Source organism: Puma concolor, chromosome B1 (genome assembly GCF_028749965.1).
Source record: "Puma concolor isolate L17-30 chromosome B1, mPumCon1.1.hap2, whole genome shotgun sequence".
In the NCBI taxonomy this organism is placed as follows: domain Eukaryota; kingdom Metazoa; phylum Chordata; class Mammalia; order Carnivora; family Felidae; genus Puma; species Puma concolor.
The window spans coordinates 26,749,207-26,767,675 of record NC_141670.1 but is presented as its reverse complement, the minus strand read 5'-3'; the positions used below and the strand labels follow the sequence as shown (position 1 = coordinate 26,767,675).

Below are 18,469 nucleotides of genomic sequence, written 5' to 3'. Positions count from 1 at the left end.
GAGACCCCAGAACTATAAGTAAATAATACTTTTTGTGGTTATTCTGAACGTTAAATGAACATGAACATCTTTTATCTTTAAAAAGAAAATTACAAAAGATAATTTTGCTAAATACTCACCCATCTGTCAATATGCAATATTTATACTTTGTTCCTAACTCCTTCGATTTCATCCAGTCAATTACTTTTTTTAGTACCTGAGGGAAGGTATCAGCTCTGTCTACCTGATCCTGAGGATATAAAAGTAAAATATATAAAAATCAGAGTAGCTACATGTAGTCCTACAAATAGACACAAACGTTGAAGAGAATGGAACAGTAAGAGAAAGTCTCATCTATGATATTTTAAACTCTACGTGATTTCCTTGGCTGAGATCCACCTAACATTGCATTTTTAAGATAATTAAAGATTGTTTACAATCCTCCCCAAACGAAGATTTAAGATCATCCCCAGTGGTTCTCCCTTTTTTTAAGGCCTCAACCTAGTGGCTGACTAATTCTCTGGAGTGGAGAAAAGGGAAATCTCCCAGCTACAAGCCACAGCCCTCCAACACGGTCTCCCTATCTCAAAGCTCAGATCTTTCCACAACAGATAACACACCGCTGCCAGACTGAGCTTCCTCAGTTGATCGTCACATCACTTCCGTACTTAAAATCCTGCAAACGTTCCCCAAGGCTTTCAGGATAAAAAGACACACAAGACTCTTCATGACCTGGCCTCCCTCGCCTACCACTGTAGCTGTATTTTCTACCACTTTAGCTGTATTTTTGACCACTTTCTTACTAGCTCATGCACACCTGACCATCCCCAACTACTGATTCAGCCCAAGTTCACTAACTTGAGGAAGTCTGGCACAGGACAGCCCTCCCTTCCCTCTGTCATAAGATGCCCATACTACCCTGATAAAACAACGACTTGCTCATTAGTCTTAACAATATTGTCACCACTCACTGGTTTAGTCTGTCTGTCCTCCTGAATACAGACTGTCGAGTGACCTGAGGAGACTGACTTAACTATCTCTGTGTCCCGGGTACCTTGGCAAATACTACAGGAAGCACTCAAATACTTGTTGAGTGAATGAATAAATGAATAAGGGAACTAACTAAACAAAGGCCCTAACACATTACAACACAATAAAAAGATCAGAGACCTAATAAAACATTAACCTATATAGAAGGTCAGGTTATAAACAGATACATTTTAAAACTTCCAAGTCCAGCATGGTAACAATTATTCTACCAATGATCAAAAAAATTAAATCTTTAGATTCATCATTGCCAGTCCTTAAGAGGAAAGGCTAGAAAGATTTTACCAGGTATAAAATTTGCTTTCCTACTTTTTTCATAGTATAATATGGAAAATCTTTATCAAGTAAGTACGTTGTTTATAATAATAATTTTTTAAACTATGAAATACAACCCTAATTTCAGAACTTCTTTCAAACTCTAGAAAAAAGAACACAGAATTAGAACCTGAGTAATCCCAGTTAGGTTGATGCAGAAATCAGAAAGTTGGGTGTTAATCTCTGGTCTCACATACTGCTGAAATGTATCTTCCTACAAGGAAAGGAAAGCAAGTTAAAGTATTTTCTATGACTTCAGATACATGACACAAGGTACATGAAATATTAAGCCACAGGAGACTATAATTTTATAGGTGCTTATGACATAACCCTTTCTAGAATTTTAACCACTTCAGGATAATTCTCTACTCCCAAAGCACTCTAATTTTAACTATGCTTCATAGTTTAAATTTTTTAAAGATAAAACAAGTATCTGAAAGCAAGCCTTCAAACCAGTTTACACATTATCTTGAGAAGCAAAATGTTGATAATTTTGTACTATTTGAAACTGTAAAGCTTAATAATGCAACCTCAACTTCAAGATGCTACCAGCTTTTTAAATAATAGTAAACTCTTTGAAAAAAATGCCAATCTTTAGTTATAATAAATTAGTTCTAGATTACTGCTCTCTCATTTACTCTTGAATAGTCTATTTTTATGTTGATTCCATTAAACTGAAATCTAATAATCAAAATTGAACTACATGAGATGTAGTAGTTTAAAGAGCAAGAATACTATATTTTTGTAGCCATTTTTATCCTCTTTGAGAAGCTCTCATGCTTGCCTTCTCATCTGCTCCCAACAAGTCTGTGAGCTCATAAGGCTGGTACTGTTACCATTAAGCTCAGACCTCCGAGCGCTTTCTCCTCTAGCCCAACACTGCCTCCTTAAACAAGAACATGCTAAGTCACTTTTAAAACTTAAGGACAATTTTGAAGCCTAAAGGCAGCAATCGCTAATACTAGGTAGATACAGAGAAAAAGACCTTTTTTTTGTGACAGAAGACTCAAAAAATTAAGAAAAATGTTCCATTTCCTAATAAATTCTTTCTTCACATTAGTACATTAAGCCAATGAGTTGTAAAGGTTAACTCTTGTCAAAGAGCAACATTCACCAACAGCAAAGAATGTCTGAACTTTAAAAGTTAGATGCTCTTTACTTACCAAATGCATTGCAGAAAGAAAAAGTCCACTTAACTGAATTTCTCAGATAAATGAAGGCTCTATCCTTTTAAGTATCAATATTTTCATAATTTTCAATGAAAATCTTTCAAAAATATGCTGCAACTTCCCTTCTCAATACAAGCAGGTAGTATCAAATATACCATTAATAAAAAACTTCATTTACTTCTATCAGAATGATTACCACAGAGAATTATGCACTCGATGAGCAAATATTTAGCAACCACGTAAGCAGATTACATAGTAAGTTATCAAATGATAAGGGGAATTAAAAATTAAAGTAGAGCAGATAAGCAGGATCAGAAAAATTGGGTGTGGGGGATGGTTTCAGCTAGACTATTAAATAGATCATCACCTTTATGCAGAAGGTGAGAACCAAGGAAGGACTGGAAAGAAGAGAGGGAGTGTAGGAGGGAGGAATAAACAGCAAGACTTCTGGTAGAAAGGAATTAGAACTAAAGCCCTGGAGGTGAGGGGGTGGAACATGCCTGGTATCTCTGAGAAACAGCAAGCAGGTCAATATGGCATGATCAGAGGTGGTGAGAGGCCAGATCATGTTAAGGAATATGGCTTTTTTCTGAGTTAAAAGAAGAGCCACTGAAGGGAAGATGGAAAAGAGCCAAAGAAGGAAAATGGCTTCTATTTTATAAGGATCACTCTGCACACTATGTTGAGACTTGCTTTAGGAGACAAGGACAGAAACAGAGACCAGTTCGATGGTGAATGCAGTAAATCCAGACAAGAAATTATTGGGACTCAGACTAGAGTCACAGGAATGCAGTTAAGTGGCTGGGTTCTGGATGAATTTTGAAGGCAGAGCAAACCAGAGTTGGTCTGGATGTGTGATGGGAAGAAACAGAGGAGTCCAGGATGATTCCAAGGTTTCTGAACTGAGTAAATAAGAATTGCCATCACTCAAGCTAGGGAAAGCTGAACACACAACAGGTGGAGAGTAAATTCACTTTGGGACATGTTAAGAGGTCTGTTTAAATGTCCAAGCAGAGATATTAAATAAGCTGCCTGGATTTGGGATTGATGTCCAGGTTGAAAATAAACAGTTGGGAGTCATTAGCATACAGACAGTTTCTAAAAGCTTTGAAAGTAGATGCGATTAGGGGAGAGGATCTGTAGGGAGAACAGGACCTAGGATTGAACCCTGGGGCATCCAATATTAGGAGCTATGAAGAAAAGAAGGAACCAGCAAGGGAAACTGGAAGGGAGCCCAATGAGGATGGAGACGAATTAAGAGAATGAGGTGTGCTGGCAGTCACCTGCAGCAAATATTTCAAGGACAGAGTGGTCAATTATACCAGCATTTAGATGAGAGTCAGAAATGGCACTAACAAATGATGCTAGTGGAGGGATAGGATTGAAGACCTAACTTAAACCCACAGTGGTGGGAGTTTAAGAGAGAATGGGAGGAAACAGCAGTACGTAACTTTCTCAAAGATATTTACCAGAAAAGAACAAAGAAATGGGGTAGCTGGCAGGGAAGTGGAATCGAGTAAAAGCTTTTTATGGTGTGAAAAATAACATGTCCGTATGTGACGGGAACAATACAGTAAAAAGCAGTAAGTCATTAATGTCTCAATGAGGGAAGAGAAAGGCTAGAGCAGTAAATTTGAGTAAGAAAGAAAAAGTGGAATCTAGTGAGTTATGCAAGATTATTACAGTTGTAGCAGTCATTCTTCCTTTTAATTTATGGACTTCAATCTTCCTTGGGCAAGGAAATTATATAAACAGGCTGATTATAACTAAAAGAGATTCTGAATAACACTAAGAAAAAAATGTATGCATTTTTATACACAAGCCTTTTATACTTGCTCCCAACGTTTTGGTGGCTACTGGCGATGGAAGAGAAGTAACTTTTAGATAGATGAGATGTTATGACATGTTTGCTCAGATTTTACAAGGCAAATAGTAGTGTTTTGGAGAACTCCTTCCGATTTCCAGAACCAATAGGACAATGACAACCAATAGTACAGAGCCAATATATTATATGGCTCAAAGCCAAGATTACAAGTGCCATATGTCCCTAAACTTTTCACCAGAAAGACGGCCAGTTCTAAGTTGAAAGGCAATTTCTGTAATTTGCCATTTTTAGAGATCAGAGCCTATAGAAGTCCACAGCTGTGGTTCTTAATCCTGACTGCATGTCAACTGAGAAGCTTTAAAAACATGCTGATGTCAGGGGCCCCACCACAGAACAACTAAATGGGAATCTCTGGGATGAGGGCCAGGCATTTTTTTTTTTTTTTTAACTCCCTAAGAGATTCTGATGTCCAGCCAGATATGTGTTCTAACCAAACAGAAAAAACAATGTAATTTTAGCTCCTGGAAAAGGAGAGAAGTAGCCTCTGAAATTATTTCATTACAGCTTTTCTATTAATCAAGCTGATACACAGTACACAATAAGAGCCAACAGCCCACTTTTAAATTCGAAGTCTAGCTTTAAAATAGCAAATGAGGGACGCCTGGGTGGCTCAGTCGGTTGAGCGAACAACTTCGGCTCAGGTCATGATGTCGCGGTCCATGAGTTCGAGCCCCACGTCGGGCTCTGTGCTGACAGCTCAGAGCCTGGAGCCTGTTTCAGATTCTGTGTCTCCCTCTCTCTGACCCTCCCCTGTTCATGCTCTGTCTCTCTCTGTCTCAAAAATAAATAAACGTTAAAAAAAAAAATTTAAAAAAAATTAAAAAAAAAATAGCAAATGAGATCCCTGCTCTACTAGAGAACACCAGAATAGTTGCTGCTAAAAATGAAAAATCAAAACGTAACAATTCACTTACTATTTCTAAGGTATGGGTATTCAGTAAAACCACAGGAAATTCAATTATTTCATGTATAAACTCAGGTGGGTTACCCTCTTCACAAGTGGCTTCAAAATCAATGATACAAATGTAGTCATAGTAACTGTCAGCACAATTGCCCTCTTTCAACATCAGCTTCTGCTTCTTGTAATAGTTTTTCAGCCTTTTCTTTAGCACATCCTTTACTCCTCTAAGGAAAGAAAAAGAAAATTAACTCTTAGATGAGTTTTACAATCAAAAATCTGAACTCTTACCTGCTGTCAAAGGACTGAACTGGCAGTCACAGCATAATTTAGCAAATATTAACTAGAATAAATGTAAAGAAAGCAAGACTTAAGGCTAAGTTAGCAAAGAATTAAAATCAAATGTAACACAGAATATTTTCCTTCAGAAGTAACTTTTCATTTTTGTAGTACATAAGAGCATTTCTCCTATACTGGTATTTCAAGCCATACACCTTGTTAGCATACACTGCCTATATAGCCATACTGCCTTATACCAAAATGATATACATCATACAACTGAAATTAATGTTGAACTATTCTACAGGCCAAACACAAATTTCAGAGTAAGAAAATTCACGTAAATGGAATATTTATGCTATCTTTCTTTTTGGTTTTTATAGGTTAGACAACTAAAATACCCATATGAATAAGAAAGCATTATGAGCCTTGCATATAAAGTTGAATGTCTACTAGCTAGGAAAACTCATTTGGAAGATACCCTAGTGTAAACCATGTCCAGAAGAACAGCCATACTCAATAGGTTCTTAATTGGAAGCAGGTTTCTTAATCTACCATGGATAGAATTTTATTTAGAAGATTACAGATATTTTCAAAATACATGTCCTACAAATGGTGAGTGGAGAAAAGATTGTTCTAAGTAGATAACAATCATTTGTAATGGTGGTCATGTACTTCAAACAGTATGTACTTCACTTCTTCTAAAAATTAAAAGTCATGACTAGTGCTCAGACTTCCTTCAGTGTTACTTGTTTGAGTCCTATTAATGGTTTACAAATACAAAATGGCAGTAAAAATAAAAGGACCTAAATTGTAGACAGTGTGCAGTGACAACTAAGGTATTTTCGACACATCACTAATAACTATCAAAAAAAAATTTTTAGGGGCACCCGGGGGCCCTCAGTCAGTTGAGTCTCTGACTTCGGCTCAGGTCATCATCTCACAATTCATGGGTTCCAGCCCCATTTTGGGCTCTGTGCTGACAGCTCAGAGCCTAGAGCCAGCTTCGGATTCTGGGTCTCCCTCTCTCTCTGTCCCTTCCCCACTTACACTCTGTCTCTGTCTCTCAAAAATAAATACGTTAAAAAAATTTTTTAATTTAACCTTTTACTTTCCTTCCCAAACTACCACTGAAAAAGAATCCTATTCATGAGAATATTGATAATTAACCAGTTTGTTGTTTTAAGACAGAATGTTTTAATATGTTTATTTGCTTGAGATTTTCTAAATTACCAAAATGGGAGCACCTGAGTAATTCTTGATCTCGGCTCAGGTCATGATCTCACAGTTCGTGGATTCATTCCCTGCGTCTGGCTCTAAGCCTGCTTGGGATCCTCTCTCTTCTTCTCTCTCTACCCCTCCCCAAACTCATGCTCTATCTCACTCTCAAAAAAATAAATTAACTTTAAAACAGAGGATAAATATTGCTTATAAGAAAAAAAGGATAATGAGGACCCAGAAACAATAACCATTTTCACCTACCACATGCAGTCCATTCTTTTCTTGATGCTGACAATTAACTACCAAAATTCTGCATTCCAAAGGTCATTCATTCCTACTCCAAGCTCCAAGTCAACATAAAGTGATTTGTTTTGCAAAAATTTACTAAACACAGAGAGTGTATACACTTCACAGAAGATACACACACATACATACACACACACACACACACACACACACACACACACACACAGAGAGAGAGAGAGTTGGCTAAGCTGCATTGTTTTCTCATTCAATATCCAGTTCAATATAATTCATGCTATCATTCTGCATATTTTTAAAAGCTAAAACAGAAAAAAACATATTTCCTGATAGGTGAATAATTTTTTTAAATTACTTGGTTTCAAAGAAACCCTCTTTATAAAAATAACACAAGTGGACAAAATAAAATATATATATATATCCAATCTCAGTAAGATGTAATTAACCATCAACCAAATGAGCAACTAAAAAAATTTTAAATATATTTAGTATAATAAAATAGCTACTTCTGTACATTGCTGGTAGACAGACTGTCAAAATACTCAACGGTTGTCAACTCAGCACTCTTAGCCTACTGGCCAAGAGACTGACATAAATAATCAAAGGTGCACATAAGGATTCACTTATAAGAATGAAAATTGTAGCTACTATGTGAATTGTTAATAATGGTTATCTCTTTATGGTAAGATTACAGATGATTGGCTAATTCTTCAGTGTATTCAAGATTTTCTAGGATAAGCATATACTACTTCTGTATTTTTAAAAAGTTATTGTTAATTACCTGGTTTCAAGCTTGAATTCTGAAAGCTTAGCTCTGAGTTCTTCCTTACTCATTCTATTAATGCATCCATTTGTAATAGCAATCTCTTTGTAAACTGGGTCACTGAAATCACTTGCACTGGAGGTAATGAACTTAGATCCTTTGGTTTCTTGGCCATCAAATCTACATTGTTGCTTTTTCTACCAAAAAAAATATATATACATATAGATAAGCTTATAATTAATACAAACATCTTAAAGATTCAAACTCCTGAGGCCTATTCATTACTACATGTTCAACGAAAAGTGCATAGAAAGAAGACATGTTTCCAATACAATTTACCCTGCTCTCTTCTGAGTCATGAGATTTCTTAAAGGAAATGAAGCTAAATAAAAATAGCACCGGTGCTGGGAGCACTTCACTACAGAGCCCCAGCTGACCATTTACTAGCAGCATGACCTTGAATAGTTACTTACTAGCCTCTGATCTTCAGTTTCCTTATCTATAAAATAAAGAATAATAACTATTCCAAGTCGCATTTGGTATTTGGTAATGGTAAACAGTATTTAAACAAGGTTATTATAAGGATTAAATGAGATTATGTGTATTGGGCTCCCAACACCATGCCACCTACCAAATCACCATGGCTATTAATGGGAACTTTATTACCATCATAGACTACAGAACAGACCTTTTCACAAACATTCTAAAATTTCTAAACAAACCAATTTTTGAAAGAACTTTTACAACACTGTGCATGTATAAGTCAGTGACATCCTCAGAATTTTTTAACCTCACTTCATTTCACTAAGTTAACAGAATTGACCAATATAAAAACAAAAGGGACTATACAGAAACCTAGTTCATAATCTCTTAGAACCCCAAGCAAAGAAGGAAATGTATTCAGCTTCAAAACACACAATTTCCCAAACCCACATGTATACCAATTATTCAGAACTACAGTTAGTGTATCATAAATCTTTCCTCTCCTTAAGTCAAACTCTGTGTTAAGAAAAAACTGAACTCAATTGTAATCACTCCACAGGTAGTCCAAAGTTATTAATATGCCTAGTTTCAAAGTTCCATTTATAAGTTAACAATTTTCCACATGCAATGTTACAAATATTAGGTATGCTCCAGAATTTTCAAGAAGACTTTGGTACTGGGGTGCTTGAATGGCTCAGTCAGTTGAGCATCTGAGTTCAACTCAGGTCATGATCTCATGGTTCGTGGGTTCAAGCCCTGCGGTGGTTTCCCCCCACTCCTGTCCCACCCCGCACTCTCTCTCTCAAAAATGAATAAACGTTAAAAAAAAAAAAAAACAGTAACAAGAAAATAAACTTAATTAAAAACAAAAAACTTTGGTACTTAGCATTAATCCATATTAGTCTGTTAATTTAGTCATAATTTACTACATTGTCCCCATAAGAACTAATTACAGATTAAGAGGGGATAACCATGGACAGGCCAAATTCCCTGACTTAGCACTAATCCTAAACGTTCAGGGACTATTTCTCGCTCAAAGCTCTCAAATGTGTGTTTAATACAACACACATTTACTAGAAATGTAATGCTAGGTACTGTGCTAGAGCACTCAAGAATTATTCCTATGTCTTCAGAGGAAGAGATCAGAAATCCCAATGTGTAAATTGTCCATATACTGAAGAATAACTATATTGAAATTCCTTGTTGACAAATGGTTAAAAAACTTTACTAAAGCTATGGAAGTAATTAGTTTTCAATAATACATTAAATTTACAATACCTGGCTACTTTATTGCTAGAATTTAATCAGGATAATTTATCCTTTGTCTTTAAACTTATGGTGAATTTTAAACTTCATCTTCAGTCAGGTTAAAATTTAGGTCAACAATGAGTAACAGTTTGTCTACCAAAACAGATGGCTCAGTCAATTTAAGCAAATTTATTCTTTGGCTAAGTCCTCTCTCTGATTCACTTGCTTAATTCTTATCTAAAACTGCAACTACAAAAATTACCCAAAATAACACTAAGGTCTCTTAAATCTGCTGTAAATCATGATTTCTGTAAAGGAAGATCTGCTTCCTCTCCCAGGTCCAACTCTAGCTCTTTCAATGAAGCTCAGGGCACGTGAAGGTCTGGTTCTCAGTGGTCAGTATCTGCTCCCAAATTTAAGGTCTACACTAATGGTTTCTGAAGAAGGTTACTAAAGTCAACCCACTAAGGAGTAAAAGAAAATATTAAAAACCCACATGTACTATAAATCTAGTAAAATGCATAATTATTTTACTAAACAATAGATTGACAATGACATCCTCCCCAATGTCTATGTCCACCTGTCACAGGTCGCATAAAGTACCAGACATATAATGAGAAAAGTGTGGGCAGATTCCATATTATGGGGAGGAATATTCACTTTCAAAGTATTGTGACCTTTTGCAATTTTTCTGTATTCAAATAAATGACTGTACAATTTATATGATCTCAAATAAAAGAACATATACAGTATGGGAAGTGACTATGAAAAACTTTTATACCAAAAAGAGGCTTACTATCTTACCACGCTTTTGAACTTAAAGTTGACTTACATATTTTCTTTTGCAAGACAGGTATTCCAAAATTGCTGTCATTTTCTGTGATGAGAAAGGGATTAATAGCTTGAAACTTAAAAGGTTTTCCTTTCAACACAACTTGTTATTTCAACATGAAAGAAAAGGTTTTAACAGTGAGATAAAAAGATAACTGCTTATCAAAAGAAACTTTTCTCTGTAGCAAGAATATTTTGAAAATAGTTATTTTGGAAATGTTTTCATATATGATCACCAAAAAAACTGCGTTACCTACGAAACAAACAGCCTCCGCAACTACATGCTAAAAAAAAAAAAAAAAAAAAAAAAAAAAAAAAACCTTAGAAGTATAATTTAGCCTGATTAAAATTCTTCCAAAAGAAGAGTTCTGATTAAAGGTGTACTTACTTGGTTAAAAATGTGAAAATGTAATACCTATCAGTTTACAAAAACAACTGACATTAGGAATAATGAAAATGGATTTGGCAACGTTCCAACAAAATACTTTGCTTGCCTGAGATAGGAAAACAAAACTGTTAATAGTATCCAACAATACGGGGCGCCTGGGTGGCTCAGTCGGTTTAAGTGGCCAACTTCCACTCAGACCATGATCTCGCAGTTCGTGAGTTCGAGCCCCGCATGGGGGGGGCTCTGTGCTGACAGCTCAGAGCCTGGAGCCTGCTTCGGATTCCGTGTCTCCCTCTCTCTCTTCTCCTCCCCCACTCACGCTCTGTCTCTCTCTCTCTCTCTCAAAAATAAATAAACATTAAAAAAAAATAGTATCCAACAATAAGTTTTTAACAACTCTGAGTCACTAAAACCAATTTGGAACACAGACCTAAGTCTTATGTTGCTATATCTCAAAGTTTGAAGACTTTCAAAATATACTGAAGTACATCCAATTATTTTTAAGCCAACTTACATGACGATGTTATTGACAACATCTCAGCCTGAAGAGGGAGGTGGGTGGAAAAGAGGTTCGTTAGAGAGAGGCAGCATCCAAGGCCTTTTGGAATGTGTATCTTAAGGAGAATGGGACAGCTATGCAAAAAACCCAAAAGAAGGTCGTGCAGAACAAAGGGAGCATCAGAGATCCTTAAGAAGAAAGACTATCCACCATAAAAGAACCCATGAAGCTAAAGGCTGTGACAGCAGAAGGGAAGAAGTCAGGAACGGAGGCAGGAGCCACGTCCTGCCGGGCAGCCAACTGAAGACTAACATGGGGAAAAACACATCAGATTCATGTCACTGAAAGATCATTCTAGCTGCTATTTGGAGAACTGGCTGTTGATGGAAGAGTTAAGAGCAAGGAAGCCTCGTGCAAGTACCCACTCTATGAAGTGCTCAACATACGTTACTCAAATGAAATGGGCCAACTTCAGCATTAGGATTATTTACAATCTGCAGCGCTAGTCACCAATAATGTATACCTGCCAAATGAGATGAACAAGGAAGTTTTGAGGCCGTCTTTACAGTTCTGCTCCGTACGCGGTTCTACCAATGAGTTGTCAAAATCACTACAAAAAGCAGTCGTGTAGAATATCTATATGAAATAGTAGCAAATGGGCAAAAAGCTCCGATAATAGGCGCAATCACCCTCCGTTAAGGCTGGGGGGCGGGGCGCGGGGAATGGACTTCGGGTCCTAGAAATGACACGCCTAGAGCGTATGGTGCGAGTTTTAAAAACATAACCTACCTAAAAGGGCTAGACAGAATGACTACAGCAACAGCGTGCCCTGAGTATTTAGAGCCGAATTCCCCCCCAGAACTTCTAAAACCACAGTTCACACACTTCTCGTCTTGACTATTTCCTCACATCACATTGCCAGAGGATAATTCGGGCGACAGGGGGCTTGGAGACAACCAACCCGAGGAAAGGCGCCGGGGATGGGAACAGGGGGAGCGGCCGGGGCTGGGAGTCGAAAGGCTGACGTTTCTGCGGAACAGCCTAGAAGGCAGGGGCGCGGGAGTCCGGAAGGGCCGGGCACCGACGAACGGGCGCGGCGGACTCACCTCAGGATTCGGGTTCCGCGGCTCCTCCCCACACTCGGACCGGGGCGACTCCAGCCGCGCGGGAGCCACGGCCTCGCTGCCAGGCTGTTTGCTCCGCTCATGCTCCATACCGGCTGTCACGTAAGGAGAGCGCTGCCGGAGCCCGACACTCGCTCACCCTCACTCGGCCAAGCCCGAAAGCCTCGCCTTTCTCCGTTGAAAAATTACCGGGCTCGCGTTCCCGCGGCGGCGGCCACACAAACTCGAGCGGACACCTCCCACTTCCGGGAGCGTGTGGCGTCCACACGCCGCGCAGGCGCAGTGAGCGGGCGCGCGCGGAACGCTAGCGCATCTGCCGATGGGGGAGGGAGGAGGAAGGCGAGCGAGGCGCGCGCGGGAGGCTATGAGTTAGACGTCGCTGCGCGGCAAGGTGTCCCGCTGCCGTTACACCAGTCTACACCAGTCACTAAAGAATACCGCCAGGATACAAGATCCCGTCACCGTATTTCCTGAGAAGAAAAACGAGGGGTACCAGGGGGAGCGGTGAACTTCCACCGTGGCAAATAACATTTGTAAAACAATTTCCGTTTTCCGTGAGGAGTGCAAGACGTCTGCTTCTGGACCAGAGAAAATGGGTCTGGACTTACTAAAAGACTGAAGGAAATATATAAACAACTGTTTTCAGACATTGGGCAACAGGAAATTCTGGACCGTTGTGCCTGAGAGAAGAGAAACAAGATCGACCCTATATCGCCCTGGCTTTCTGCCTAAAGGCAGTTTTCAAGTTGAGGCGCAGGGAAGGGGAACTCAAAAAAAGACCTAAGATCTCACTGAGAAGACAGGTCTTACTGAGTTGAAAAGACAGGGATCGGAGTTAAGGGGATTTGGGGAGGCCAAGCTGGTTGGAATTGATGAGGAGTTCCTGGAGAAAGAGCTTCGGAATCCACATGGCATACCCTTGAATCTTTAGCTGAATAAAAATCAGCGGGTATGTGGTGTGAACCTCCACAAGGCCCACAAAGAGTAATTATGGGGAACAGTTAAGGAAGACAATTCTCAGAGTTCACACTGGAAGAAGACTCGTTTGAGTTCCCCACTGCCGTTGACTACATGGAATATGCTCCTGAGACCCAGAGGTGTCATGTCTTTGTGAGGTCAACTCCTGAGACCCTGGGTCTAGAGAAAAAGCTATTGTCGATTCTTCAAAAGCTTAAAACCTTGAAAGGATCAAACTTGCTCAGCAACTAACCTGACTGCCTGCCAGAACAAAGGCTAATTCTCTCTAAAAGACTACAACGCAACTCAGGACTCAACAACATTAGGTTGAAAATATCAGGCATCTACCAGTTAAAAATTAATAGACCTGCCAAGTAATTAGGAGAATATATGAGACAGGCAATAGAAACATACCCAGAAAGGATACAAATGGTGGCATTGACAAAGACTTCAAACATCTATTATAAATGTACTCATTATGTTCAGTGATTTAAAGGAAAAAGATGATGGGAGAGAAATGAGGCTTTTTAAAAAGAAGCAAATAGAATTTCTGGTGAGGCTTTTTAAAAAGAAGCAAATAGAATTTCTGGAGATGAAAAATATGTGAAATTAAAAAAAAAAAAATCTCTGGGCAGGGGCACCTGGGTCGGTCAAGTGTCCTTTGACTCTTGATTTCGGCTCAGGTCATGATCTCACATTTCGTGGGTTCAAGCCCTGTGTCAGGCTCTGTGCTGAGAGTGTGGAGCCTGCTTGGGATTTTCTCCCTCTCTCTCTGTCCCTCTCCCACTTGCATGAGCATGCGCCCTCTCTCTCCCTCAAAAATAAATAAATAAATAATCTCTAGAGAGGATGGATACCACATTTGGAACTGTAGAAAAAAGAAGTAACATACCAGTGGTAGCAATCCAAAATGACACGCTCAGAGAAAATAGGAAAAAAAAAAATTTCCAGAGCCTCTTGTGACCTATGGGACAATATAAAGAGGCTATATATGCATTTAGGAGAAGACTTCCACTGCCTCCATTTTGACCTTCAAACTTTCTAAGTTCTTTCCAGTTTACTTTTAACTTAGGCAGAAAACACTGAGGGCAGAGTATTCCCAGATGGGACCTGAAACTACCCCCTCAAGGAATAAGGACCGCCCTGAGCCAGCAAGACCCCACCACCCATGATTGACCTCCAGACAAAAATCAATTTGACCTTCACTGCCCACCTGGATATACTGACTGACCAGTGTCTCACATTTTCTATATATAAACCCTATAGGTATTTTCAGCACTTTGGAGACAGTCTTTGAGATGCTAGTCCACAGTCTTCCTGGTGTCGGTCTCACTGAAACAAATTTCTCTCATGTTTCACCACCACTAGTTTCTCTGCCTTTGGATTTTGTCAGCTTAAAAGTAGCTAGAGAAAAAAAGGCACAGAGCACAGTAAGAATTTTTATGGCCTTCTCATTAGAAACTCCGCAAGCCAAAAGAAATGAAATGATAACTTTAAAGTACAAAAACAAAACCAACTGTCAGCTTGGAATTCTATACTCAGCAGGGCGAAACAAAGACTTTCCAGATAAACAAGCCCAGGAAAACCACATCCTGAAGTAGAGTCATCCTAGCTGACCTGCAGACGTGTGAGGAAGAAAAATAATTGCTTATTGTAAGCCACTGGGGTGGTTTTATGATAGGAAAAGATAGGCTTCGGTCGGCAGAGGCTAGGTTCTGAGGTCCCTGGGTGGGGAAAAACATTTATTTTTTGGAACAATGCTGGGAGTGTCTGACTGCAGCAAACCCCCTCGGGCATGAGGTTCCTCTTAAGAATGTAACAGACACCACCTACTCTCCCCTCAGATTTCCCTCAGGAATTCGACAAAAGACATAACTAAAAATAAGTAGTAGGGGCGCCTGGGTGGCTCAGTCCATTGGGCTTCCAACTTCAGCTCAGGTCGTGATCTTATGGTTCCTGAGTTTGAGCCCCGCATCGGGCTCTGTGCTGACAGCTCAGGGCCTGGAACCTGCTTTGGATTCTGTGTCTCCCTCTGCCCCTCACCCGCTAATGATCTGTCTCTCAAAAAAAAAAAAAAAAAGAATATTTAAATAAATAAATAAATAAGAAATAGTAGCCTATAAAATGTATGACCCACAAGAAATGATATGGCCATAGACCACCCTTCATACAATAGTAACGAGCCAATTTGGAATGGACAACCCAGCACCTAGAGTTATCAAGCCATTAGGGTAGGATCTGAGAAGGAACTAAGGGTAAGGGAAGGCCAGGCGGGGGGCATCCAGAACCTTATAAAACAAGGACCCTTGGGGCGCCTGGGTGGCGCAGTCGGTTAAGCGTCCGACTTCAGCCAGGTCACAATCTCGCGGTCCGTGAGTTCGAGCCCCGCGTCGGGCTCTGGGCTGATGGCTCGGAGCCTGGAGCCTGTTTCCGATTCTGTGTCTCCCTCTCTCTCTGCCCCTCCCCCATTCATGCTCTGTCTCTCTCTGTCCCAAAAATAAATAAACGTTGAAAAAAAAATTTAAAAAAATAATAAAAAAATAAAACAAGGACCCTTGCCTATAGTCCGTGGACATTCACTTTCGAATGTCCCCTCTCTGTAAAGAGAGTTTTCATACTGTTCTTACTTTCTGAGCTTGTACTCTAATCAACTTTTGCCTGCTGCTCATTCTGTGTCCACCTCTTCATTCTTCGAAGCAGTGAAGACATATAATTCCTTACTGGAGAAAGGGCATAATTGGAAATCTCCTACAGATCTGTTACTCTGCTATCAGATCTGCTATCACCTGCTTCCTCCTTAGTGGACTGTATGTTTTCCCTCATAACTACAGATTTACCTTTGTGTTTATAAGGTTTATAGGCTCAGAAATTAAAAGGATTTCTAAGATACGACGGAACTGATAATCTCTGTTTGCCAGATTTATTCATTTTCTCCTTAGATTATGACTTTGAGTCCTGACACACAACTGCAGAGAAATTGATGAGAATCCTAATCTCATCTCCCTGTCACCTAGAAGATGCTGTTTCTCTCAAAGAAGAAAAAAAGGACCCAGTGAACACTATCAGGATCCACATTACATGAACATTAATAAGCACTAGTTACAAACTGTTGCACTTGAACTTTTTGATCTAGGTGTGTCAACTGTTAAGAAAGATTCACTATCAAGGAGTGGTAACTTATCTACACTGCAAATGACGGGCTTACACTTAGTACTGTTGCCTGTATCTATGGGAATAAGATACCAAAACCATTCTTTCATTCAATAACTATTTATTGACAAAATTTTATGTGTCAGGAATAAGCATTGAACAAAATAACAAAAACCCTTTGCCCTGGCGGAGTTTATATTGGAAAAGTGCAATTAGACAATAAACAAAAGATGGGGGGGGTCGGGGTGGCTCAGTGGGTAAAGTGTCCAACTTCCGCTCAGGTCATGATCTCACAGTTCATGGATTCGAGCCCCGCATCGGGCTCTGTGCTGACAGCTTGGAGCCTGGAGCCTGCTTCAGATTCTGGGTCTCCCTCTCTCTCTGCCCCTCCCCTGTTCATGCTCTGTCTCTCTCTCAAAAAATGAATAAACATTTTAAAAAAAGACAATGAAAGAAATGAATAATATGTTCACACTGTGGAGAAAAACTAAGCGGGTAAGGGGAATGGGGCGTGCCTCTGGGTGAGGGTTTGAAATCAAGTGGTTATAGGAGGTCTCTCTGATTATGTGCTATTTGAGCAAAGACCTGAAGGAGGTAAGGGAGTGAACTGTGAGGATATTGGGTAAGAGAATTTCAGGCAGAGCAAGCAACAAGTAAAAAGGCCCTGAGCTGAGAATGTGCCTGGACTATTCAGGAAATACCAGTATCCGATACTTTCCTTTGATTATATGATATCTGCATGTAGGAGACACAAATGTTTTTCAATGTTGACTTTGTTGTTACTTTTCACATACCAGTAAGGGAGAAATGTCAATGATTCTAGAGCCTTCTGCCTAAGAAAATATGTGCCCTGGTTGGACAGCTAAAGAAGAAAGCCTCCCTGAACATTTAAGATATGGCACAGCCTAAAAGAGTTTTAGAATTGGTTATTCTCTTGTTAACCCCAATAAAAATATACCCGCCTTTCATTTTGGTACAGTGTCCCTGAATTAGCCCACTGTCAGCGATAGATCTGTGTATAGATATTATTAGATACTGGAATTTGTAGATTTTCCTAGGCTGAACTACATACATGAGGTTTGCGGAATTGAATTTGTTTCTAAGTCATTTGCCCATTGCCTCCTGGTGCCACAAGTTGTATGTTTTGCTCTATATGTTTATCTTTGTATCTGAGCACGCTGCTCTGTTCCATTGGTCTGTGGTGGCTGTTCTCATACCTTTTCTGCGCTGTTTTTGTTGCTTGGCTCTGCAACATGTCTGCAACAATATTTTCTAAAAACACCTCCTCCTCTTTACAGTTCTTTTTCCAGACTGACTTAGCTATTTATGCATTTTTGGTCTTTCACATACGTTTTGGGACAAATTTATTAGTCCTCAAAAATCCAACAAAAATCTTTGATTAAAATTGAATTTACCTTGGGGCGCCTGGGTGGCGCAGTCGGTTAAGTGTCCGACTTCAGCCAGGTCACGATCTCGCGGTCCGTGAGTTCAAGCCCCGCGTCAGGCTCTGGGCTGATGGCTCGGAGCCTGGAGCCTGTTTCCGATTCTGTGTCTCCCTCTCTCTCTGCCCCTCCCCCGTTCATGCTCTGTCCCGCTCTGTCCCAAAAATAAATAAAAAACGTTGAAAAAAAAATTTTAAATTGAATTTACCAGATTAATTTGAAGAGAATGGACATATTAATATTAAGTCATCCTATTCAAAAATATAACTATTCAGATAATTTTATATGTCTTTAAAATTTTATGATTTTGTCCGTAAAAGTCTTGTACATTGTTGGTTAAATTGATTCCTAGCTATATTATGACTTTTGTTGCTGTTATAAATGGTATAATATTTTTAAGTTTAGATTGGTTATTTGGGGTGAAAAAAATACTATTCATTTTTATAATTCCTAAACTTGCTTATGAACTTTAATATTTTTTTATTCTGTTGGGTTTTTTTCTAAGTTGAATGACTATTTCTACAAATAAT

General features: G+C 39.2%; 1 protein-coding gene across 3 annotated transcripts in view; it reads right to left on the bottom strand.

Annotated features, from left to right (window-relative positions):
* Positions 1 to 12,646, bottom strand: part of ERI1 (exoribonuclease 1) — a 26,226-nt gene extending 13,580 nt beyond the window's left edge. Inside the window, exons 1-5 of one of the 3 annotated variants that reach the window (XM_025932955.2) lie at positions 12,373 to 12,646; positions 7,836 to 8,014; positions 5,310 to 5,520; positions 1,472 to 1,555; positions 120 to 229 (exon numbers count right to left, since the gene is read on the bottom strand). In XM_025932955.2, the coding sequence (XP_025788740.1) occupies positions 120 to 229; positions 1,472 to 1,555; positions 5,310 to 5,520; positions 7,836 to 8,014; positions 12,373 to 12,480 (692 nt within the window). In that variant the 5' untranslated portion in view covers positions 12,481 to 12,646. The other 2 variants (XM_086703345.1, XM_086703346.1) reach the window with 2 other exon arrangements.
* Positions 12,647 to 18,469: the final 5,823 nt, after the last annotated feature.